The sequence below is a fragment of the Mirounga leonina genome, unplaced genomic scaffold, assembly GCF_011800145.1.
Source record: "Mirounga leonina isolate KUSES-001 unplaced genomic scaffold, KU_Mleo_1.0 Mir_94, whole genome shotgun sequence".
In the NCBI taxonomy this organism is placed as follows: Eukaryota; Metazoa; Chordata; class Mammalia; order Carnivora; family Phocidae; genus Mirounga; species Mirounga leonina.
The window spans coordinates 38,397,943-38,422,632 of NW_023270855.1; the positions used below are offsets into that span (position 1 = coordinate 38,397,943).

Here is a 24,690-nt window from a genome sequence, read left to right on the forward strand (position 1 = left end):
GACCGGCTTTTCTCCGCGAGGACCCCAGCTGCGGGGCTGCCCGGCGGCGCCTGTTCGGCGCCACGCTCCCGCGGTCCGAGCGGTGGGCCGACTTCGGGTTGCCGGAGTGCGCGACGGCCGCGGAACCAGCGGGCGGGTGGGCTCGGTCCCGAGTGCAGGGGAGGCGGACGGCCCGGCGGCGAACTGGGCCCCCGGGCCTGCGGCGCGGACGCTGAGCTGGCGGGGCGGGCCGGGGCGCGGGCCGTGGCTCCTCCTCCTCCGGCTGCAGGTAGGGGCGGCCGCGGGGAGCGTCCTAGGGGAACGGCTCGGCTGGACCCTAACGAAGGGCGGGAGGGGGTTGTCTCTGGGCCTTGGGGGAGGTTCCGGAGCGTCCCACCGCCCCCGTCGCCCCTAAGCGAAAGGGGGCCCTATTGACTGCTAGAATTTAGAGGGGACTACCCCAGGCCACGTCCTCGAGAGAAGGGGCTTGTCCTCGAGAAGGGGACCCGCCCTCGGACGCCCCTGCACCGGTATGGAGAGAGACTCCCACCCGGAGAGTCTCCCAGGTTGGCCGTGCGGCATGCTCGCCGGCTGCACCGGGCCCTCCCAAAAGAGACCCACCAAGGGTTCGCTCTGCCTCTCTCTCAAGGGTGTGTCTACCTCAAAAACTTAGGCCCTCCCTTGTTACTCTGAGCGAGGTGCGGTGCCCATGTGTCGGAGAGAAACCGTCCTGGGGAACCCTGACCTCTAGCCTCTATGCTGTGTTCCGTGTCAGGGTCACAGACGGTGGGATTCTCAGCACTCCCGGGACAGGCGGCCGCCCGCATTCACACATTCAGCACATTCACGGTCCTTTTCTATGCCATGCAGTGGGCCTAGGATACTGCTGTGACCAACACCAGGCTCTTTCCTTCCTAGAGCCCAGAGCGTGTCAAGGGAGACAATGGCATAACCCCAGAAATAAATGACAGCCAGATTTATTCTGGGATAGGGAGGCCTGGGAGATGTGGGAGCTAAGGGCAGGTGCAGCTGAACATGGGGTTTGGGAGAGTCTCCCATGAGTCCTGAAAGCCAAGTGGCTAGCCAGATGAAGAGGTAGGAGAAAGTGGATGTATATCCTTAGTGCCTTTCCACCTTTCAGCCTGGCAGAGACCTAGTAGTCTTTCTGCTGTATGTAGAAATAGACCTATCCCTCTCTGTTACTATCCCCCACCCCCGTGCCGCCTTTTTAAGTTTTATTTATTTAAACAATGTCTACACCCAACATGGGCCTTGAACTCACAACCATGAGATCAAGAATCGCTGGCTTCTGAGACTGAGCCAGCCAGGCACCCCTGTGTTATCCCTTTTTAAATGCACTTCATAGTGTGGCAGTTGCTGTAGAGGCTTTATGGTATTTGAGCTATAAGATACGAGAAAAGGAGATTGCCTGTCTGGTTCCATTTGGGAGAGCTCTTTGTTGGAATCCGTGTTGGCCCTTATGTTGAATGTATTTCATTATCAAAAATGATGTTCTCGGGCACCTGGGTGGCTCAGATGGTTAAGCGTCTGCCTTCAGCTCAGGTCATAATCCCAGGGTCCTGGGATCGAGTCCCGCATGGGGCTCCCTGCTCCTTGGGAGCCTGCTTCTCCCTCTGCCTCTCTCTCTCTCTGTCTCTCATGAATGAATAAATAAAATCTTAAAAAAAAAAAAAAATTAAAAAATGATGTTCTCTTTCTGAGTTGAGAACACCCTTGCTCCTATTTACAAGACCATTCAACAAATATCACATGCCTAATATCAATCGTGGTTTTTAGATGGTGAGGATGCATCAGTAAACACTTTCAATGGGGTCTCTCATAGAGCTTACATTCTAGTCTGGGAAGACAGAAATAAAACAAATGAGAGAATTTCATAATTGAGGAGGGGATGTGGTGAACTTTCCTGATGGCCTCTGAGGGGATGGATAAGGGGACAGAAAAATGACCTTGGTCTTTGGTGACCTCAAGATCAGTTTGAATGGAACGGTAGGGACAGAAGTCTGGCTGGAGAGGAGGAGAGGGAGTGGAGCTAGAGATGCAATTTTTTCAAGGTTTTAGAGTGAGGGGAGCAGGGAAATGGATCTATGGATCAACTGGCGTGTGGGTAATGGTGTCTTTTTTTTTTTTAATTACCTGGAAGATAGAAAAGCATGATAATATGCTGATGGGTGTGATCCAGCAGAGGGAAAGTGTTTGCTGAAGCTGCACCAGGGAAACAATTAGAGGTTAGGTTACAGAGTGTCAGTGGAATGGCCTTTCGTGGGACTACATATTAACAAGAGGGAAGGTGGAAAGGTAGGCACAGCTGCCAAGAATGTGGGGACTAATGCAGGTAGCTAGCAAGTTAAAAAAAAATGGTGTTCTTTCTCCCTAAGATTTCTTCACCCATATTTCTGGATATGCCTGCCTTGGTTGTATGTGTGTGTGCATGTTTTGTGAGTGATTTGGGAATGTGAAGGTTTTATTTATAATTTCCAAACAAACATGAATTTCCATAGTGAAAAATTGAATATGACTGATCACATTGTTCACAGCTGTGTACTCTTAGAAAAACACACCCACTATTACACATCCCAGGGTCTGTGTAAAGTTTTGAGAAATCTTTCTAACCACATCAGTGAATTTCACTACAAGGAATAGCACCAGGAAAGGAAATGTGGAGCAGACATATTCATAATAATTGGCATTTTGCATATATATAACTGTGGAAGAGTTTTAGAGGCAAGTGGTTTCTGCCCTGCTGATCTACCTAAGTACATCAAGTACCTGCTAGGAGTGTGGTTTTTTGTGTCTAGGTAACTGGAATAGCACAAATACATACACCTCTCGGGCGCCTGAGTGGCTCAGTCGTTAAGCGTCTGCCTTCGGCTCAGGTCATGATCCCAGGGTCCTGGGATCGAGCCCCGGGTCGGGCTCCCTGCTCCGCGGGAAGCCTGCTTCTCCCTCTCCCACTCCCCCTGCTTGTGTTCCTGCTCTCACTATCTCTCTCTCTGTGTCAAATAAATAAATAAAATCTTCAAAAAAAACAAAAAAACAAATACATACACCTCTCAATCCACTATCTGTAACTGTTAGTGGACATTGTTGAGCTAAAACATTGTCTCTTGTACCATTAAGGAAATGAGATTTATTCGAGGGGGATCGTTTTTTCCAGTCTTGGTGGAAATTGGCTCTAAGCAGCAAATGCTAGTTTTGTCCAGCAGCTCCTGGTCAGCCAGTTTCTGTAGGTAAGGCTCAGCTCACCATGTGATAGAGGCACACTGCTCAGGGTATAATGATGTGTGTTCTTTAGAGAAGTAGTTCATTGGTATAATGTACGTTATATGTACTTCTGTAGAAAGAAATGAGAGGGGGAGACTGTGTGTTTTAGATTATTCTTTAGGAGTCTAAATTATTTTCTCCCAAATTTGTAGTGTGACTGATAATCCCCAGTTTTTAAAACAATCCTTCAATATCTTTCTCTCTCTTTCAAAGGTCTTGAGAAATCAAGTGTCTGATAGGGACGCACTTCTACGATGAAATTAATTCAGACTTACTTTGATTTTAGAAATATGCTATAATTCAAAGTGCTTTGTGAAGTTAATAGCCTTATGTAAATGTTCAGTACTCCCATGGGGGAAGATGAAGTAGAAAAGGGTAAAGGTCTCAGAGGTAAGATCATAATATCCTGGATGCATAAAATCTTTTAAGGTAACATTATCCAGACATGTTGTAGAAATCTGATCGTTTAATTTAGTTACACACACATTCTCATTTGATTGTGATTATTTTAGATTTTTTCTTTTTTAAGTAATCTCTATACCCACTGTGGGGCTCAAACTCACAGCCCCTAGATCAAGAGTCACATGCTCTACTGACTGAGACAGCCAGGTGCCCCTATTATTATTATTTTAAGATTTTATTTATTTGACAGCACAAGCAGGGGGAGCAGCAGAGGGAGAGCCAAGCAGAGAGCCTGATGCAAGACTCCATCCCAGGACCCTGGGATCATGACCTGAGCCGAAGGCAGCCGCTTAACTGACTGAGCCACCCAGGCACCCCTCTCTGTATAGTTTTGAATGAATTTGGAAAATGTTTTTCTCTTTAATTCCAATTAAAGCCGAATGGGATACAACTCAGAACAGGGATGTTTTGTACCAATGAGGCTGACCTCAGGTTATTTGATCATAGATAACTGAGTCCGTGTCTAATTTAACTAGGAATTTTGAGTAGAAATTCATTCAGAAAACATTTCCATAGTGGAAATGTATTCTACCAAGTATTCCTCTTGGTAGAATTTATTTTGCTTTTCATCTGGTGACATTTAATGTACAAAGCTATCTATTTCTCCCACGTTATTTGCAAGTATTTTATTATCATGACTACTATATAAAATTCAGATCTCAATTTGGGTTCTTGGAAACTATTAATTCAAAATGAGTTTCTGGCAGAAAATACTGTTGTTCCTACCTGAATAAAAGTGTTGAGGCATTTTGATGGTAATTCTCACGTACCTGCTGACTTTGGGGGCTTGTTTTTGTCTTGTAGGGTTAAAAACTAGTATTTATATAAGACAGAAGAGAAAGATGTCATTCCGTAAAGGTATGCTCTTTCTATAAATTACATTGTTTTTATAGCTGCTCAGAAGGTAAAGAGATGTAATGCAGGCTTTTCCTGTGTTTCAGTAAACATCATCGTCCTGGTCCTGGCTGCTGTTCTCTTCTTACTGGTTTTGCACCATAACTTCCTCGGCCTGAGCAGTTTGCTAAGGAATGAGGTTTCAGGTATGGGAGCCCTTACCAATGCCTTGGCATCTGTTGAGGACCTGGAGTTCCCTGTATCCCAACATTCTAAGTTACATTACTAGGCTAAAGGAAAAGGAAGTTTTCTTCTTGTCCTTACAAAAGCTGTTAGACTCTGGGAAAGGAGTGGTGGTACTCCGGCTTTTGCAGCCCCACCCCCCACCCCTTCTCCTGTTGTGTGGAGATTTGTTAAGGGTTTGATCTGACAGCAGATCCCTTTTCACCCCATCAGAGGCCTGAGGGGAGCCTCTGTGGGCTGCTGTCTGCTCACACTGCAGCAGGGCAGGGCTTCAGAAGGTGGGGACAGGTGAGTGACGCTTCTCTTTGATGCCTGCCCTATTTACTAGTGTCAGTGTGGTTACTTTCCTTTAACCTGTGGAAGATATCACTAGGACTCTAGTAGAAACACAAAACCATCAAGCCTAGCAACTGATTAAAAAAATCACTTTATAATTCCATTGTCAGTTCTTTTAAATTAGTTGTTCATATTGCTCCTGCTTTGGTATTGAGGGATGTTTGAGGCCTTACGACATTTGTCAAAAATCATTTTGGGGTTGCCACCCACCATAGTTGACCACAGCAAGAAAAGACTAATAGCCTTCCCCTGAACTTCACTGAGTGCTCTGATAGCATGTTTTGTAACTGTGTGTATTTATATATATACATATTCTATGTACATAAAGGAGTGTATGTTCTGGTGGGAACATTTATAAAAATGAAAAGAGCATTCAGGCTCCATGAGAATAATTTGTTCACTCCTTTATCTCCCGTGCATATAAATGATGGCCAGTACACAGGAGGTGCTCAATAAATTTTCATTGAATACATGATTTCATTACTTAGAGATAACTATCATTAAAATTTTGGCATAGTACCTTCCTGGGTTTCTCTTCCTGTGTATATAGTTTTTCTGTTATGAGATTATGCACTTTATAAACTGCACATGACAGGTTTTCCATGTGATTGTATCTGAAGCAAGTCACCATGATGGTAGATACTCCTCATACATAATTTTAATGCCCCATAGCTTGTTTCCACAGGAAATAGTCTTGGTACAATGACTCAAGACTTTTTTTGATGGCACCCCCACAAGAAACATGTTACATATAGCACACAAGTATACATGTGTCCTTGCTTATTGTCTACCCTTCATGATGGCATGATGGCAGAGATTTGTCTGCTTTATTCATGGCTACAACCCCAGTGCCTAGATACTGCCTTCCACCTATTAGGTGCTCAGTGTTCAACGAATGTAAATGAATGAATATATATTATAAAAGGCAGAAAAGAACCCTTATGAAACAGTATTTAGAGTTGCTGTGTGTGATGCAGTCTGATACTTTTCTAATTCTATTCCAATTCAGGAACTGTTTTCCTACTCAAATTCTGATTGTGACCCACTGAATTGATTTCATGCCTATTATGGGACATAATTCATAGTTTGAAAAACAACTGTTTAGTTTCTTTCTAGGTTTTCACAATTATAAACAAACTTGTGACCTCTGATTAACTTCTCAGATTTGTCCTTAAGAGAGGACAAGGGGAATTACTGGCTCAGAGGCCAATATACCTGTTTAAAGTTCGTTTATTTATTTAAGTAATCTCAACCCCTGAGATGTGGAGCTTGAACTCACGACCCTGAGATCAAGAGTCGCAGTTCCCCCAACTGAGCCGGCCAGGTACCCCCCATTTAAGGCTCTTGACACAAATTGCTAAAATACATTCTAGAAAGATTGTTGTATTCCCACCAGTAGTGTATCAGAATTCACGCCATCGTTTGTTTTTTTTTTTAATGCTTCTGCTTTTCCAAAAGCCTTGTTAAATATAGGAAAAGAGTTTCTGAGCTATATGCCTCACATTATAATGAGGGGAGAATGAGGTAAGTATAATTCCCACTTTACCTCTTTTCATGTCTTGGGCTATCAAAAGCTCATGAGATTGTATCACAATGCCTTCCTTGTGTGTTCTTTGCAGATTCAGGAATTGTGGGGTTTCAGCCCATAGACTTTGTCCCAAATGTTCCCCAACAAGCTGTAGACGGGAGACAAGAGGAGATTCCTGTGGTCATTGCTGCATCTGAAGACAGGCTCGGGGGGGCCATTGCAGCTATAAACAGCATTCAGCACAACACTCGCTCCAATGTGATGTTCTACATTGTTACACTCAATGGTACAGCAGACCATCTCCGGTGAGCTCTGCTTGCCTGATGATTCTGCTTCTAGAGGATGCTCTAGAACAGGCCAGCTTGCCAATCCAGGAAATGTTTTTATTCCTTATGTCTGTATGTATATACTTTTTCTATACAGTTGGAATTATACCACATAAAAACTGCACATATGACGTTATTTTTCCATGTGAGTGTATCATAAACATGTCCCTATTGTAGGAGAAACAATACAAGGAATTTGTGCCAAGATGTATATCACTGTGCCATATACACATTGTTAACTCAAGCAGATACTGTTTTGGTAATGAGCTTCTCGATGAAAGATGAAATGAAGCAATATGTTGATTTATATCCCGTTACAAGTTCCTTATCTCATGGACATACCCTGAGTAGGTCCAGAGTGGGATGGGATGGGGGAGCAATGGCAAGGTGGTGTGGTGAAGTGAGCAGACACTGAATCCAGATCCTGGCTCAGAGTGACTGGGGAACATTACTTAACCCCTTGGAGCCCATTTCCAGATCTCTAAGTATGGGGTGAAAATATCCAACTTAGAGGATTATTGTGTTGCAAATGAGAAAATATATAAAAAACACTAAGAACATAATCATTCAGTAAATGTTCCTTACTATAATTGTTGTAACTAATCATAGACTCCTAAGCTGATGAACAAGAGCTCACCCAGGTCTTAAAAATGCTCTGAATTCAGATTTATGAAATTCAAAGAAACATCTTAACAGGTTAACAGTTGTCAAAGTTCTAAAACATTTCTGTCCTTGTGGCTTTCTACATGGTTCATGTTTAGTTTGTGAAAATTGTGATGACTTATTTTTCCCATTTTATCCAAAACCATCTAAAATAATGTAAAAACAAATACTGCATTAGAATAGCTACAGAAAAAATGTGCAGTACTTTAGAGAACGTGGACTTTTCTTAGAGACAGTACCTTAGACTCAGGTGGAAGAATTAGTCATTACAGTGAATTAATGAGTCTATAATAGCGTGATTACCACTTTGTCGAAAATTAGCTTTCACTACCATCATATTCTGACTTCACCATGTATTTGGAGAGACAAGAGTTGGACCACATGTGGTGATGGGACGTTCTCAACTCCACAGAGAGTTTTTCTACAGCAGTGATCCCAAGTGTGAGCCCGGTGGGAGCACTATTCATCACCACAGAATTGTAGTTCAGGCAGGGACTTGGATGGCCACACCCTCACTGCAGATGAGGAAACCAAGATTTGCGGAGGGGAAGGGGTGAACGGGCTTTAAGATACCTATCTGGTCGCTAGGGTTTCTCTTACATTATGCCCTTGGAAGGCACAAAGAGAAGGCTGCAGTCTTGGGGACATGGTTATATAAAACTGAAATTTGGTGCTTTATTTTCATCAGGTCCTGGCTCAGCGGCAGTACCTTGAAAACCATCAGGTACAAAATTGTGAATTTTGACACTAAACTTTTGGAAGGGAAAGTAAAGGAGGATCCTGACCAGGGGGAATCCACAAAACCAGTGAGTTCTGTGCATCCTTGTTTGTACTTGGGAATATAGTTGACTCTAGAACAACACAGGTTTGAACTGCAAGGGTCCACCTATATGCAGATTTTTTCAATACAGATTTTTGTTGATATAGTACCGTAAATGTTTTCTCCTTGATTTTAACATTTTCTCTAGCTTACATCATTGTAATGCAGTATATAATTCATGTAATAAAATATGTTGACTGTTTATATTCTATGTAAGGCTTCTAGTCCACAGTAGGTTATCAAGTTTTGGGGGGAGTCAAAAGTTATATGTTGATTTTTGACTGTCCAGGAGGCTGTTATCCCTAAACCGTGCATTGTTCAAGGGTCAACTGTATTAGGAAATGACTGGAATACCTGGGTAACTGGGTGCACTGCAAGTAGCTCCCTGGGGGCCAAGGTGGGGCAGTTCTTAAAGAGACCTTCAGCAGTCTTCTGCATGGGCACAAAAAGCATTCTGGGAGTTTCTAATAAAGGCTTAGCCACTGACGAATCCTATGCCAATGCCTCTTTCCTTTTCCTTTCCCAGTTAACCTTTGCACGGTTCTACTTGCCAATTCTGGTTCCCAGTGCAAAGAAGGCCATATATATGGATGATGATGTAATTGTGCAAGGTACCAAAGACTGTTACCATTGGTGTTCTCTGTCCAGAGTGTGGGAGGTTGTGGTTGTTTTATTTACAGTATCCTGTAAAAGGTCATCCTAATTGGGAGGAATAGGCATCGTGAGGCAACTCAAAAGTGTAAATCTTTTGTAAATCTTACACTTTGTCTATTTCAGGGGATATTCTTGCCCTTTATAATACACCATTGAAGCCAGGACATGCAGCTGCATTTTCAGAAGATTGTGACTCAGCCTCTACCAAAGTTGTCATCCGTGGAGCAGGGAACCAAGTGAGTTACTTATTCGTTATCTTGTACAGACGCTCCACACTCTATAATGCAGGGTAATGGGGGGAAGGCAGCACAATCAGGGAGCTTCTTTCTTTTTTGCTGCGTTTTACATTCCTCAGTTCATCCCAAAACTCAAGGTTGCTTTCCTATGGATTGGTCAATGAACTTGACAACCTAATTCTCCTTGAACATCTAGCTTAGTATGTTTATTCTAGGTTTCTACTCTAACTTGGAATCTGAGATTTCACTTTATGTGTAACCCTCTGCTAATAATCCAAGTAGTTTAATAAGCAGGTTTTCTCTTTATTATATTCTTTATTAGTTATAGATCTATTCTGTTTGAAGCAGTAAATATCTATATATCCCATTTGTGTTTTAGTACAATTACATTGGCTATCTTGACTATAAAAAGGAAAGAATTCGTAAACTTTCCATGAAAGCCAGCACCTGCTCATTTAATCCTGGAGTTTTTGTTGCAAACTTGACAGAATGGAAAAAACAAAATATAACTAACCAGCTGGAAAAATGGATGAAACTCAATGTAGAGTAAGTATATAGCTGACCACACTGTGAAGACCCTTATTTCAAACCTGGGGGTCTTATCTTAAGGCTAATTTGTCAGGATTTTCCACTAACACCTTACATTTGTCATCTCTCTTAAGAGAGGGGCTGTACAGCAGAACACTGGCCGGCAGCACCACCACACCTCCCCTGCTGATCGTATTTTATCAACAGCACTCTACCATCGACCCCATGTGGAATGTCCGCCACCTTGGTAAGTCAGAAAAATTCACCAAAAAGCCTAAGCTTATAAGGAATTAATTGAAGGACTATCCTCACGGACGGGATATATCTAGTTTCCTTTAAGTTTTCTGCAGTTTGATGTAGCATTCTTATTTCTGACTAGTACTAGTACAATGATTTGGCTCTTTTTCTCTCAACGTAAGGTTCCAGTGCTGGAAAACGATATTCACCCCAGTTTGTAAAGGCTGCCAAGTTACTCCATTGGAATGGTCACTTTAAGCCATGGGGAAGAACTGCTTCCTATTCTGATGTCTGGGAAAAATGGTATATTCCAGACCCGACAGGCAAATTCAGCTTGATCCGAAGACATATGGAGATCTCAATATAAAACAAAACATAATTTATACTATAAGCATTTCTCAGGAAATCCTGGAAGACAGTATGTGTGGGAAGTAACAGTTGCAAGGCTTCAAAGCCTAACTATCTGCGGCAGCCCATGGAAAAAGGGATATTTCAGCTGGGTAAAGAGGACAAACTATCCCAGCTAGCAGTCAGCTTCCCAGACAGACTATAAATGTCTCCATCTGCCTTACCAAGTGTTTGCTTACTACCGTGCTGAATGACCAGAGGTAAACGGACTGACAGGGATGGTACAGCTAGTTCAACACTGCTGCTTGGTTTTAATTTTGTGACCTTAACCTGTGGTCTGATCTGTTAATAAAGTGAAACCTACATTTTTCAATAGCTATCTGATTTTTTGCTTCCAGATAATTAACTATACTTCTATTCACTCATCATGTGAGAGGAGTTGTCTTCTTCTAGAACTTAGACACTTTCTACATTGCCTTATTTTTTAAAATGAATGTATGATACATACTTACAAAATTTACAGTTTACATCATATTGTAACAAACTGGTACATAACACACAACAGCTTAGCAGTCTGTTCAAAATGTTAAGAAGCCACCTTATAAAAGGACAAGGTTCTGTTATACATAGTCTGTGCTGAAGTCGTAAGCATCATCTTCCTCTTCCGTCATTTTATCTGACATGTAAGATGGTGCTGACTCATCTATATTGGAGGAAAGAAAAGAGGTTTAAAAAAAAAAGGCAATTCCATACCATGCTGCTTTGTTAGTAAATCCCTCCACCCAAGTTGCCCCACCTGCTTGAGACTCCTCAGGCAGTGCCTCCCAGGCCTCTTCTGCCCCAGACATGTCTAAGCTCTTTTCCTGTGGGACAAAGAGAAATAGTACAAGATTAGTAGCCCTTGTCTGTTCATTAATCCAAGGAATTGCATATCTGGAAAAAGACTCTGAAGTTACACATAATGGGACACACAAAATTAAGACTAATGATTGCAAGCCTTAAATACTTAAGGAGTTTTTTTTGTAATCTGTTATGAACTGTTTAATTCTTCCCTTTGGCCCCTTCCCATTTGTTAGACATTATAATGCTAGAAAACTTACTTCAGCTTAAGTAACTCATGCAACATACTTACACCAGCTGCTGCTTCAACACTTTCCTGGTCACCATCAAGGTCACTGTAGTTCTCCCCCTCCTCCTGCCGCTTCTCTTTCTGTTTTGGCAGTTCTTCAGGTATGTCCTTTTCCTCAATTATTCCATTTGTCAGACCCGAAGACTGGAAAAGGATGCTGCTGGCTAAACGAGGGCCCCTGATAGCTAGGGAAGGAACACAGTGCTCATGTGAACAGAGGAGACCTTTTATTTGCCTGTCAGCTAATGAAGACTGCAAACACAAGACTTGCTTACTACGTATGCTGTGTGCATTGTTCTTTTCCAGTTCTTCCAGATTAAGGCCCTGTTTCATCTTTGTCACAATGCCCTCATTAAAATGTGGAGGAGTCCAGGATGTAGGGGGATGGCAATAGTAACCTAAGGAAGCACTGGTATTAAAAACAAGATTTGTCAAAAATCAGTCCCTTCATTCCATGTGATCCTCAAAATGCCAAGAGAAAGAAGTGTTACCCTGTCCACTCCGACCACATCAGTTTGGCAGCACCTTCTAAATTTGGACTTCCACCTTTTTGCTGCAATCCTCTTCTCTGAGCAAGCGATGTTAAAAACTCCACAGGATTCTTAAAGTCTGGAACAGTAAATTTCAGTACTACCTTAAAAAAAAGAAAAACCAAAAAGGTCATTCATGTGATATAGTGTAAAAAAACAAAACAAAAAAAACCTTGAAAATCTTCTACTTAAAATGCTTATGATGAAAGAGAAGACAGAACTCAAGGGAAGGGGGTTCTTCTACCTGTCGAGCATCAGCCTGGGACAAGATGGCACTTGCAGCCTCCACTGGTTTCACCACCTCAATACTTGCTGGACTTCTCAGAGCAAGTGTGCTGGCAGAGTTAAGTGGAGACACAATAAAACTTGGACTGTCTAGGACTGTGATTTGTTTGTCCAGGGGAACAACCTGCATGCACCTGGAACAAGAGGGATGGTAACTGATAGGAGCACTGGTTTACCTGAAGGATGAGAGACAACACGAAGCTCAGGGTTGGATTGAACAAACTCAGCACAGTCTGTCAGATCCAGTTTATCATCATTTGCTTCATGTTCATCTGAAACTCTAACAGTGTTCCTCCCCTACTAAAGAGAAACACTACATGTTAGAGCTTATGTGTTGCCCTAAACACATGCCATTTCCTCTGCCATGAAAATTTCCCCTCCAACTGGCTTTTTTTTTTTTTTTTTAAGATTTTTTATTTATTTATTTGACAAAGAGACATAGCGAGAGAGGGAACACAAGGGGAGTGGCAGAAGGAGGGAGAGAAGCAGGCTTCCCACAGAGCCCGATGTGGGGCTCGATCCCAGGACCCTGAGATAATGACCCGAGCAGAATGCAGACGCTTAACCATCTGAGCCACCCAAGTGCCCCCACCTGGCTGACTTCAATTCAGAATTGGGTTCAAGCATCCCTTCTGAGGCAGCTTCCCCTTCTCTCAATCTATTTGCTTGTCTTTCAAACTAGATGTGAGCTATTCCACTCTAATCAATTCTTTCCTAAGTCTAGCACTGACTTAACCCTGTTCCTTTCACTGACACCTCTAAAGTAAAAATAGAAAATGGTCTTCCTTAAGCTATCCAAAACAAAATAATTATTTACTCATTTATAATGAAATATCACAATTATGGAAGAACTCACTTTACCTTGTAAGCCCCATGGATACACCAACATTACATATCCGTTCTTGTTTTAAACTATTGATGATGCTGCTTTTCCCCACATTTGGGAAACCTACAAATGGGAAATCCACAGAACAAAAGGCATTATGTATTGGTAATTATAAAATTTCCACTGCCTTAGGCTTGCCTGATGTTTGCAGCAAGATCAGAGTTGGATCTGAGTGTCTTCACTTCAACACTAAGACCAATCTTAGCATCTTCATTTCTTGCACAAGTAATCAAAGAGCAGGAAAAGATGATTAATTCAGATAAACCAGGAACTTTCAGAAGTCAACTTCCTACAGTGCAGAGCACTGAAATAGGCAGCAATTAAAATTTTTGTGTTTGATGAAGTGGGCAAGAAGCTAATGTTTGAATAAGCCCTTTATTGAGCACCAACCCAAGACACTGTTAACATGAATAAAACCTTGGCACTTAAGAGAGAAGACAAAGTGTGTTGAACTGAAACTCACCAATTACTCCAACCTGAATGGCTTTGCCATAAGCCTCCTGAAAACCTCTGAGAAGCTTCCAAAGGCCGTCTTTCCCAACACAAACTTCGCTTTTGAATGGAGCTCTCTTCCTTACCTTCAAATGCTAAAATTCCATATAATTAGTTTAACTACTTCTGATAACCCACCCGATAAAACCCAAGCAATCTGGCTCTAGAGCCCAGCTATTAAAATCACCACACTATTATCTTTCAGATTATCTCTGGATGAAATCAGAGTTGGATCTTTGAGTTCTCATTTTTTAATCAAGATCTTATAAACTCATCATATTTCAGCCATCCAAAATCTGAAAGAACCATACTTCCCACCACTGACTGAAAGAGTACCTTGATTATCTTGCCCTTGTCCTTCAGATTTGTTGAGGCTCTGAACACCACTGTTGGTAATTCCTTCTTCAAATAATTTAGCCAGTTCTCCAAATTCTCCTTTGGTACCAAATCTAATAGGGATTAGGAACAAGACACATGCTACAATTTGGTCACTTTGTTGACATGAATATGCACTATCTGATAAACTTTGGATTTTACTCTGGTTTGCCTCTTCAGTTTTTTCAAAAGGATTTAAGTGGAAGATGGGAAGAGGGTAAGCTCCCTACCATGCTGCCCTTATCTTAACAGTTCAGTATCTACACCTCAGTATCTCTTCAATTCCCTTCTGCACGGCTCACCCTTTCAGAATTAAGTCAACCTGTAGATTATGACCCTACAAGCTTAACTCTAGAGCTGTGTTTCCAAAATCAGCTATGTTACCTGAGAGTTACCAACAGTAACTGAATGCCATTCTTACTTTCTGCTTCACAAGTCTCTATTCTGGGTTTTCCTGGCCCTGATGCTCAAACCAATGCTTCCTAAGTGCACTTCATATAAATATTGTCACATATAGACTTTATGCAGATACGGGGAATATGGCAAACTACCATCACTTCCTATGTGCAATATATTGCACAGTAAGCTGAGTAGAGAACCTTACACTCTTAAATAATACAAGATGGTAAGTACTGAATGGCAAAAGAACAGTAGAAACCTGCTAATCACTTACAGAAAATACCTCTATCCCATTGCCCAGCACTGTCTTTGGCAACAAGACCATATGCACTGGCTTTACTGAGGTCAGAGTTGGATCTTATCAGTCTTCAGTGAAAATCAGACTGCTCACATATTTTCCTCATACCTCACTAGTGCATATGGAACATAAAAGGCATCCCTTTGCTCACCTGATTTATTTAATACAAGTACCAGCTTCTTCTGTCCATCCTGGGTAATGGACTCTTCTACCTGGGGACACCTGCAACCAAGTGGATCTCTGGCATCCAGCACCTCCAGCACAACATCTGAGGCTTCAATCACCTGTCAAGGCAGAAACTATCAGAGGAGCATTGCTTGCTCTGACAACACCCTCCATACAAGTATACTGACATTTTCCACTTTGCAGCAGGGTGAGCTCAGAGTTGGATCTTACGTCTTCACCTTGGCATGAAGAATGTTCACATGTTCATCATTTCTCACAGGAAAGTAAAATATAGGTTTGCTTGGAAGCCTCTGGTCTCCCATCAAAGTGGATTTCAAAAGTGGAAATACCTCCACTGTCTGAATCTATAACCCTCCAATAGTGAATTACATAGTTTGACAGGCCCCCCCTGGCCCTGCCAAGAGCTGCTGAGCAGCAGTCATGTTCTATTCAGAGGGGAGTGAGCCTGGGAAAACGGGTATTGGGGATGGGAGTTCTGGGGAGCAACTATGCCAAGACACTCTCTTGACTTCACTTAGGTTTCAACAGAGTATTGTTTCCACACTACTTGCTCTAATGTATTTTCCTCTATTTTAAAAAACCACTATCAACATGTTACTTTAACACAAAGTACCATTTTTGTAAATGAAGCTTATACGGAACTGTTGCTGTGCAAAAATTTTAAACCTTAAGAATATTTCAGTTAAACAGAAAAGGCCCTAAGTAGAATAAACCACAATAAAGAAATAAAAATAAAAACTAAAAAGCGGAATAAGTCAACTTGCTAAAGGATTCATCTAGCTCAAGTGAACTCCACTTCCACATTTACAGGGTTGGTGTCAGAAAAAGAACTCTAGCCTTTTCAACCTCATTACCATTTTTAGACACTGACCTAGACTAAAATACCTTTTTAAGTTCCTGACAATACAACTTCTTCGGATTCTGTTTGCCCGACTTGGGTTTGTCCTTAGCTTTGCCCTGCCCAAATTCCTGCAAGATAAAGACAAGGGAAAAAGGACACAAAATTAGCACTTTAGGTGCAACCTGATTCTCCATTTTCCATGGCTAACTAGGGGCACTGCAGGTGATATTTCTATTAGTAAAAGAGAGTTGGAACTCTCCGTCCAAGAAGCACAGCAGCCCCTGTCCCGGGTATGTGTTTTTACATCTACGTCAGAACCCTCATTCACAAAGATACTTAATCCTACCTTCTTCACAGGTTCCAAGTTAGACGGCTTAACACCAGGGTTAGTTTCAAGTTTTCTTTTCTTTTCCTGTTCCTTCTGCCTGTCAAGTTTCTGCTGCTGTTTTAGTTCTTCAAGCTGTGTCCAAGCCGTAAGAGAAATGGGTGAGCCAAAGCAATCTGGTGTTATTTTACTTTGAAAAGCTACACATACCCACACATCACTTGTTCAGAGTTTGAGTTAACATCTTACCCGCTGTTTCCTTAGCTCAGCTTCCCGAAGAAGAGCTTCTTTAAAGGGAGCACTGTTTGGAACTCCTGGGTCTTTTCTAGGCTTTTTGCGACCCCGTTTTTTAGCCTCCTTCCTCAATTTTCGATGGTGCTCTCGAACCTATTATAATAAAAATTCTTGTGAGTACCTGGCTAAAATTGGTTATACATATAAGATAACCTAGAAAAGTTAACTTGTAACCATATAGAAAGCATACATATTTATGTATAAAATGGCAAAAAAAATTTCATGAGACTCTTTGCAGACATTAACATATTGATCAGAGTTTATAGACTTATCACCAAATTACTGCACTTTCCCACAGCTATACTCCTGATGTCTAAGAACTTGTGCCCACGGACAGTCTATTTAACCTCAATTTCATGAGGTGAAATCCTATTAATCCAAACCTCCCAGTGGAGGAGAGGTGGGGCAGAAATCAGTTTTGCATTATTTTAATATAGCTCTTCCAAGCAGAGCACTTACCTTTTTTTGGATTTTATACCGCTTATGGCAGGTCATGCGTTTACTTGCTTTCTTCAACTCTACAAAAAAACCCATCGCAAAACAATTAGACACAAGGGATCCATTTGTTTAGTTTTTAGTGACTGCTCGGGGGTCACGTCCCTTTTCCCATTTAGCAATTAACTCTCAAACCTAATTTAAGAATCATATATGGTGGATAATAAATGTAGGCCATTCTAAAATCTCGGGACAATTTGACACAGTATATCCGGAGCAGAGCCCAGCTTCCTTACGCCCCCTCTTCCCATAGTAGACTGAAATCGCACACAGGAGCATGAGACCCAAAACGGCAGGCACTTCTTGTCTGAATCGCAAGTTAGGACCTGACAGTGGATTTCAGAGGCGGCACTCAAGACCTCGCTAGGGCCAGACTGAACGTGGGTCAAGGGCGGAAAACGCTGGGCCCGCAACCTGGCTCAGACACTGTTTACGCAGGAGGCCCAGGCTTCATCTTCACTTTTTTTTTTCTTTGAAGATTGTATTTATTTAGGCGCCTGGGTGGCTCAGGTGGTTAAGCGTCTGCCTTTGGCTCAGGTCATGGTCCCAGGGTGCTGGGATGGAGTCCTGCATGGGGCTCCTTGCTCAGCGGGGAACCTGCTTCTCCCTCTCCCTGCTTGTACTCTGTCAAAGACTCCCTCCGTCTTTTTTTTTTAAAACTGTTTGACACAGAACAAGGGGAAGGGCAGAGGCAGAGTGAGAAGCAGACTCCCCGCTGAGCAAGGCGTCCACGCAGGGCTAAATACCAGGACCCCGGGATCATGACCTGAGCCGAAGGCAGCCGCCTTACCGACTGAACCACCCAAGCGCCCCAGTGAAATTCACTTGTCTTCCTTTCGTCAAACAGGCCGGCGGTCAGCGTGGGGCCTTCCAACCCTCGCTTCTACTGGGGACCAGCGCGACGGCCTACCCACAGGCTCCCCCACTCCCACATAAGAGCGCCCCGGTGGTTCGTCAACCATTAGAGACAGAGGCCCCTCCACACCCGCTCCCCAACCCCACTCACTCGGTCGCTTCATACTGGTAGTGGCAAGGGCAGTGCCGGCAGTGAGTGTAAGGGCAGCAGCAGCAACAACGTGCCTCCACCACAGCCACGTGTAAATTGCGGCCAACCTCGAGCGTCACGCACTGACGCTACCGCCGTAAAGAGCGCCGCCGCCCGTTCGCGTGTGCGCGCACGCAGTGTCGTACGGAGCCGGGTTCGCTTGGCGGCCGCGGGACTGGTTTTGCGGCGGCACCGGGAGGGGTGAGGGCGGTGAGGGCGGCGGGTGCTGGAGAGACGGCAGCGGCCACAGCCGGAGGAGCAATAGCAGCAGCCGTGGCGGCCACGGGGCGGGGCGCGGCGGTCGGCGACCGCGGCCGGGGCTGCAGGCGGCGGAGCGGCTGGGTAAGGCCGGGCTCGGGGCGGGCGGGGCCGCTCCGTCTCGGCCGGCTGCCGGGCCTTTGTGTGGGCCCGGGCGGGCGGGAGCAGCGGCGGAGGCCCCGCCCCGGCCGTGGGGACGCGCCGGTCGGGCCGGGCGCGCGGGGCGGGGCACGGCGGCGGGCGTCGGGACGGCCAGGCAGCCTTGCCGCACCTGCCGGCCGGGACAAAGGCGCGCCACGGCCCGGAAACTCCTCGCTCTCTCTTTCCCGCCCCTGCGGCTGGCCGAGCACTCGTCGCGGGCAGCTTCAAAGCTGTCAACGTTTCCCTTAGTCCCCGTACCAGTGACAGGTCCGGAAAGTCTTTCATTTCTTCCGCAGGTCAGGGCCTCCTTTTTTTGTTGTTTCTTGACGGTTCGGACGCAAACTCAACTAGTGAAAAAATTTTTTTTAATTTTCTTTCTTTTTTTTTTTTTTTTTTAACATTTTCTAGATGACTGTGTTCAGACCGAATGTTTTTATCAATGGGACTTGTATTTATAGTAAAGGCTAGATATTTAAGTATCTCATGTTTCTGCAGCACCACGAAAAAAAATCGAGGTTTTAAAACTGCGTTTCCTGGTTTTTAATAATTTTCCACCTCTTAAGATTTTTTTTACTGAAAGAAATGTAGTTTTGTGATAGAGCAGATATTGGTGATTTAAATAAGATTGGCAAAATGTAGAAGAAATACTGAAAACCAAATGGCAAATATACAGTATAGCAGATATAGAAATTATTACTATGGTTATAGAACATCTGTTGGAATAAAACATTCTTACTAACTTATATTCCAAAAAACTAGGGCCCCTCAAAAGTGATTTTGAAGTGATGTTTTTCCATTAAGAGTAGTATGATTTTGCTTTATTATTTGTTAACAGATGTCGGTACTTTAAGATTCAAAAGAAGATAGGAAAGTATCTTTTGAAGAAGTATTTCCAATTTAAAACCGTAACCAGTGTGTGGATAAATTGAAGGGCCTTGATCGCTTTCTTTGGCTTTGGGTGTACCTCAAATATTAATATTCTACCCAAAACCCCAAGATTAGTATATTTTGGTATATATATGATAGGCTATTATCAAGCCATCTAACATCATGTGGAAGAATGTTGACTTGGAAGAATCCTAAGTTAAAATACAAGGTGCAAAATAATACATATGATTTAACACTTTTGTTTAAAAAAATAAGCAACTAAGGCATAGAATAAATACAAAAAGCTGTGAATGCCAATGTTAAGGGTGTTTTTTTCCCTAGAAAGAAGGATTATGGTTTTTTTCTCCTTCAAATCCTGTTTTCCAAGATTCTTGTTCTAACCATGTATTACAGTATTGAGTATCACGAGAAATAGAGGAGAGTACGAAAAGTTTATAAACTGTCAGCATATACCATGTGGGTATAATGAGTCAGTATTTTCCCAATTGCACATTTTAAAAATTATTCATTAGTGTGCACTGTAATTTATTGATTGTCAGACTTTTGGACATGTGACTGTAATCAGTGCCATTTTAAAAACCTGTATTTTATTAGCTCCAGAATTTATTTCCTCTTCATGGCAAAAGAATTGCTAAAGGCATGCTCACAGTCCTTTTAAACCACACAGACTTTTTTTAATGTCCCACTTAATGTGTACTTTTAATGTGTTTATTAAAAAGATAAATTGATCGCTCATACCAGATACTATTCTTTTTTTTTTTTTTTAAGATTTTTATTTATTTGTCAGAGAGAGAGAGAAAGAGAGCACCAGCAGGGGGAGCAGCAGAGGGAAAGGGAAAAGCAGGCTCCTCACTGAGCAAGGAGCCCGATGTGGGACTCGATCCCAGGACCCTGGGATCATGACCTGAGCCGAAGGCAGACACTTAACAACTGAGCCACCCAGGCGTCCCTACCAGATACTATTCTATAAGCTAGAGCTACAAAAATGAATAAAGTGCTATTCCTGTTCCCAGGGAGCATTTAATCCTAGAGTTGAAACTTCTTTGTCCTGCTTTGAAGTTTCAAAGTGATTTCATGAACATTTCACAGTTCCAATAATCTAAGGCAGATATGCACACCTGACCTCATTTTAGAAGTGAAGAAACAGCTCTGAGAGGTTGTGACTTAAGCAACATCAAACAGATAATTCAAAGTGGAGGACTTGGGACTCACATTCTGGTCTTCTGAGCTCAAGTCCTGTTGCTTCTCCCACCTATCTGGCCACATTGCCTTTATTGCCAAACTTCCAAAATACATTTTAAAACGTGTCCTTTGGATAAGAAAATAATTGAAAATTACCCTTAAGTTACATCTTTTTCTTGTTTTAGCAGAGAAAGTTAATGATTTAAGGCGTTTTGGATATTGTGTGGTCTAAACTGGTATACGTATACACACCAACGATTTACAGTTTTTTGTCATTTGCTTTTCAGTGGATTATTTCTGAAGGTAATTTTGATCACCTGCCAAAATGATAGAAGGCTTTGTTTTTAATTTTTTAAAATTTGTGTGTGGTGTCTTTCCAATGCTGATAGAACTTTTGGAAAGAAATGTCTTTCTCTGAATTTTTTTTAGGGGGGGAGGAGTTTTCCAGACTCTGTTCACATGAGCCATTCTTGGTTTGTTCCAGCTTGCCAACACTTGGTGTCACATGTGAGCCTTCCACTGTAATTTATTGATTGTCAGACTTTTGGACATGTGACTGTAATCAGTGCCATTTTAAAAGCCTCTCCATTCCAGCTCTGTGATTGAACTCTGCTCTTATTGACTAGGGGGCATTTGGGCAGGCATGCTTCATTCCTGGAATTGACAGTCATTCCATGTGAGTAAAGGGGAATCCCAGTGAGCCATCTTTAAGCATATGAAAAGCATTTGGTTTTAAAATGGAAAGAAATGTCAGGTACTATTAGTGCCTGAGCCTTTGCAGCAGTTTGGCACAAGAGAACTAATACGGCTATTTTCTCCAGTTCTCTTTCTTTAGCAGTTCTACTTGAATGTTTTCTATCTATTCGTACTCATTTTTACTCCTTCTGACCTTTCTTCTTTATTTCCCCTTTCTCTGCCTTGTTCTTCTCTTTCAGTTTTGAATATATTAACACTGAATCAGCACTTCTAAAGCCCTGCCTTCTCCCACTGGCTTCACTTGGCCTTCAGACATAATGAGGAGACTGGCTTTTCGAGGCGCTGGTTGTGCTCTGGTAAAGCTGGTAAATTACTGATCATCTACACCTTTTCTCTTTTCTGTCCTTCCTTGCCTCTTCCCTTCCCTTTTTTTAAAAAATTTTGTTAATCCTTCCCATAAAGATTCCCTTGTCATGTTCATCAAATTCACTTGTGTCCTTGTCATAGCTTGTTTACTGAGGTTTGGTCCTTAGTTTCTTCCTCTTAATTGAGGCCAGTTTATCAGCCTTTTATGAAACAAAAAAAAATCAGCAACACTTGGCTGTCTTTGGCCTAAGCCCTTTGAACCTTTTAGCCAGTTGTAGCCAATTGCAAACTAGTATACTGTATAACAAACCAAAGCCTAGAGGAAGGAATATCGTCATGGTAGGCTGTTTTTAAATACATGTGGACCGTAGTTCAGAGGAAGAGATAGGAGATTCCTTGTTTCTTAGGTGGTTACCAGAATGTTCTGTTTGTTGGTTTGTTTTGCTCCTCCTTTCTGTTCCCTGGAGATCCCCAATTTTTCTCTATACCTACTGGCAACCCATTCTTTCAGCTGCTGGTGTCTTAGTTTACTGACGTTGAATGTTGATGAGTGAAACTGGGATCAGTTTTTTCTTTTAGCTTTGGAGAGAGACCTTTGAAGTCACAGTACACTATTTGATACTGTTGTTAAATTGTATAAGCATCATAGGACCTTCTCAGGTATATACCCTTTCCCTCTAGCTGTAGCAGATCATTTCAATGGTTGCATTTTTTGTGTTACAGTCAAATATGTATATTTGTAAATTTGTGTTAACATTAGCTACTAGACAGCCTACCTGACAGCAAATATTTATGTGTTTCTGAAAGGCCAACTAGGATCTAAAGGTTCCCCTGTGAGGTACTATTCCAAGTCACCTGCTGAAACTTAAAGCTATGATTTCAAAATTCATGGGGCTAGAATACCTCGTATAACTGAAAAGGAGGTTAGTCTGATTGACAGAAAAGTTTCAAAATAGTTTTACTACTTTGACATAGGTATGGTAAGTCACATTAAGTGTTTTCCAGGGATATGTTTTGTGGCCTTCTTTAATGAATGGAGAAAATTCATTTTCAGTGTGTTAATTTTAGAGTTCATCTAAAATGCTAGAAGGTTAATTGTCCTCTGTCCCCTACACTTGGGCACTACTCATTTGCCTCAGGCACTGATTTCTATTTTTTTCCACATCATGGCCCACCTGGAAAATGATCAGAATTGTTAGACATACTGGGGAAAACAGATGAAGCTGCTGACTGCAGAGGTGACTGCCTTGGGGCTTCTGTCCCTGAGGCCTGCCTCGCTGCCTCAGGGGCTGAGGGATCAATACCTCCACACTGGCGTACCCCTACATGTAGGTTTTCAAAGTCCATTGAGGAGTAAATTTGGGACCAGACATGATTGGGTCATTTAGACTTGGTGACATATAAATGGGTATACTTTTGTTGAGTTTGTCCTATCCGAGTTGAAAGTGTAGTATTCTGGTAAGTGAAGGGGCTGAAGCAACAAGGTGCAGAACTTCCACTGAAAAAACTGACAGTTAAGTTTCTTTACAACGGTTAAAATATCCTCCTACATGAACCAGAATCTGGGTAGCAAGTGCCTAGCTGAGGGCTTGGTGGCAGTGTCTAAATTTAAGTATAAGAACATGGCTGATTATTTCTTATAGAAGAAATTGGATTCCATGGGTTCCAAGAGAAGAAGAGCTACCTCGCCATCCAGTAGTGTCAGCGGGGACTTTGATGACGGGCACCATTCTGTATCCACACCAGGCCCAAGCAGGAAAAGGAGAAGACTTTCCAATCTTCCAACTGTAGATCCTGTGAGTAACTTGCATCACACAGTTTCTGCCTGCTTTTCCTACTCTTCCTTTAATGATAAGCAGTTAAGATACACTTCTTTTTCCTCTGGCTTAATATTCTTAATCTTTCGGGGCACCTGGGTGGCTCAGTCGTTAAGCGTCTGCCTTCAGCTTGGGTCATGATCCCGGGGTCCTGGGATCGAGCCCCGCATCAGGCTCTCTGCTCTGCGGGAGGCCTGCTTCTCCCTCTCCCACTCCTCCTGCTTGTGTTCCCTCTCTCGCTGTGTGTCTGTCAAATAAATAAAATCTTAAAAAAAAAATTTTTTTCTTAATCTTTCTTTTATGGAAAGCATATATTTAGCCAACAGTCTTAACAGTTAAAATTTAAGAAATAATGGTGGGTGGAGGGTGGCTGAAATAGGTGAAGGGGATTAAGAGGTACAAACTTCCAGTTATAAAATAAATAAGTCACAGAGATGAAAAGTACAGCATAAGGAGTATAGTCAACAACGTTGTAATAACATTATATAGTGACAGGGATTACACCTACTGTGGTGGGAATTGTTGAATCACTACGTTGTACATCTGAAACTAATATAATATTGTATGTCAGTTATACTTTAATAATACTTTTTTTTTTTTAAGATTCCATAATATTCATTTTAGAGAGAGAGAGAGCGGGGGGTCAGGGGAGGGCCGAGGGGGAGGGAGAGGAAAAAGCAGACTCCACACTAAGCACGCAGATTCTGACTTGGGGCTCAGTCCCACAACCATGAGATCATGAATTGAGCCAAAACCAAGAGTCAGACACCCAACCAACTGAGCCACCCAGGTGTACCCGAGTAATACACTTTAAAAATAAAATAAATATTTAAGAACTCAAAAAAAGGGGCGCCTGGGTGGCTCAGTCGGTTAAGCGGCTGCCTTTGGCTCAGGTCATGATCCCAGAGTCCCCAGGATCGAGCCCCGCATCGGGCTCCCTGCTCGGCGGGGAACCTGCCTCTCCCTCTCCCTCTGCCTGCCTCTCTGCCTACCTGTTCTCTCTCTCTGTCTCTCTGTCAAATAAATAGATAAAATCTTTTAAGACAAAAAAAAAAAGAACTCAAAAAAAAGTAATTACTCGGAATACATTTAGAATAAGAAATTTGCATAAAGTTATTTCTGTTTTGTTGAAAAGGTCTTTTTATAAAAGTGTAATCTGCCAAAGCACTTAATTCTAATTAAAAATAACCAAATGGGGAAAAAAAAAAAAACAAATGGGTTTATGAATTCTACAGATCAGAGAGTGGCAGACAGTGTAATAGAAATATGCACAAAAATTTTTTTCT

At 42.5% G+C, this 24,690-nt stretch overlaps 3 protein-coding genes and 4 non-coding genes across 16 annotated transcripts in view; 2 read left to right on the forward strand and 5 right to left on the reverse strand.

The window, feature by feature from the left end:
• The first annotated feature begins 83 nt into the window (after positions 1–83).
• On the forward strand, positions 84–10,846 carry GLT8D1 (glycosyltransferase 8 domain containing 1). The gene is made up of 10 exons (XM_034996804.1): positions 84–268; positions 4,528–4,581; positions 4,665–4,763; positions 6,756–6,969; positions 8,342–8,459; positions 9,000–9,084; positions 9,251–9,363; positions 9,743–9,909; positions 10,026–10,138; positions 10,311–10,846. Exons 2-10 carry the CDS (start codon positions 4,566–4,568, stop codon positions 10,493–10,495), a joined length of 1,110 nt encoding a protein of 369 aa, XP_034852695.1. The 5' UTR covers positions 84–268; positions 4,528–4,565; the 3' UTR covers positions 10,496–10,846.
• Positions 10,847–11,039: 193 nt separating this feature from the next.
• GNL3 (G protein nucleolar 3) lies at positions 11,040–18,145 on the reverse strand. Its single transcript, XM_034996802.1, has 15 exons — positions 18,018–18,145; positions 16,976–17,034; positions 16,472–16,609; positions 16,244–16,357; positions 15,942–16,025; positions 15,022–15,154; positions 14,135–14,247; positions 13,770–13,893; positions 13,282–13,369; positions 12,380–12,554; positions 12,097–12,239; positions 11,881–12,014; positions 11,609–11,790; positions 11,273–11,339; positions 11,040–11,179 (listed from the first exon to the last, which is right to left on the reverse strand). The coding sequence occupies exons 1-15, from the start codon at positions 18,028–18,030 to the stop codon at positions 11,097–11,099; spliced, it is 1,650 nt and encodes a 549-aa protein (XP_034852693.1). The 5' UTR covers positions 18,031–18,145; the 3' UTR covers positions 11,040–11,096.
• Positions 12,613–12,689, reverse strand: LOC118006141. The gene has a single exon (XR_004677971.1). It is a non-coding gene; the product is annotated as a small nucleolar RNA SNORD69 (small nucleolar RNA).
• LOC118006146 lies at positions 14,009–14,089 on the reverse strand. The gene has a single exon (XR_004677975.1). It is a non-coding gene; the product is annotated as a small nucleolar RNA SNORD19B (small nucleolar RNA).
• Positions 14,905–14,981, reverse strand: LOC118006139. Its single transcript, XR_004677969.1, has one exon. It is a non-coding gene; the product is annotated as a small nucleolar RNA SNORD19 (small nucleolar RNA).
• LOC118006140 lies at positions 15,238–15,311 on the reverse strand. Its single transcript, XR_004677970.1, has one exon. It is a non-coding gene; the product is annotated as a small nucleolar RNA SNORD19 (small nucleolar RNA).
• A 452-nt stretch (positions 18,146–18,597) lies between the features above and the next one.
• Positions 18,598–24,690, forward strand: part of PBRM1 (polybromo 1) — a 113,410-nt gene continuing 107,317 nt past the window's right edge. For 4 of the 10 annotated variants that reach the window (XM_034996797.1, XM_034996798.1, XM_034996795.1 and 1 more), the window contains exons 1-2: positions 20,253–21,586; positions 23,231–23,383. In XM_034996797.1, the coding sequence (XP_034852688.1) occupies positions 21,539–21,586; positions 23,231–23,383 (201 nt within the window). In that variant the 5' untranslated portion in view covers positions 20,253–21,538. Of the gene's footprint in view, positions 18,723–20,251; positions 21,587–23,230; positions 23,384–24,690 lie in introns of those variants that run through there. The other 6 variants (XM_034996793.1, XM_034996794.1, XM_034996792.1 and 3 more) reach the window with 5 other exon arrangements.

Excerpts from the sequence above, each read along its gene's own strand:
- GNL3 (XM_034996802.1), bottom strand. Across the intron at positions 15,155-15,941 it reads ATTGTCAGGAACTTAAAAAG|GTGATTGAAGCCTCAGATGT; the intron begins GTATTTTAGTCT and ends CTGCCTTGACAG. Across the intron at positions 11,340-11,608 it reads GTGTTGAAGCAGCAGCTGGT|GAAAAGAGCTTAGACATGTC; the intron begins GTAAGTATGTTG and ends TTTGTCCCACAG.
- GLT8D1 (XM_034996804.1), top strand. Across the intron at positions 4,764-6,755 it reads GCTAAGGAATGAGGTTTCAG|ATTCAGGAATTGTGGGGTTT; the intron begins GTATGGGAGCCC and ends TGTTCTTTGCAG. Across the intron at positions 9,364-9,742 it reads TCCGTGGAGCAGGGAACCAA|TACAATTACATTGGCTATCT; the intron begins GTGAGTTACTTA and ends TTTGTGTTTTAG.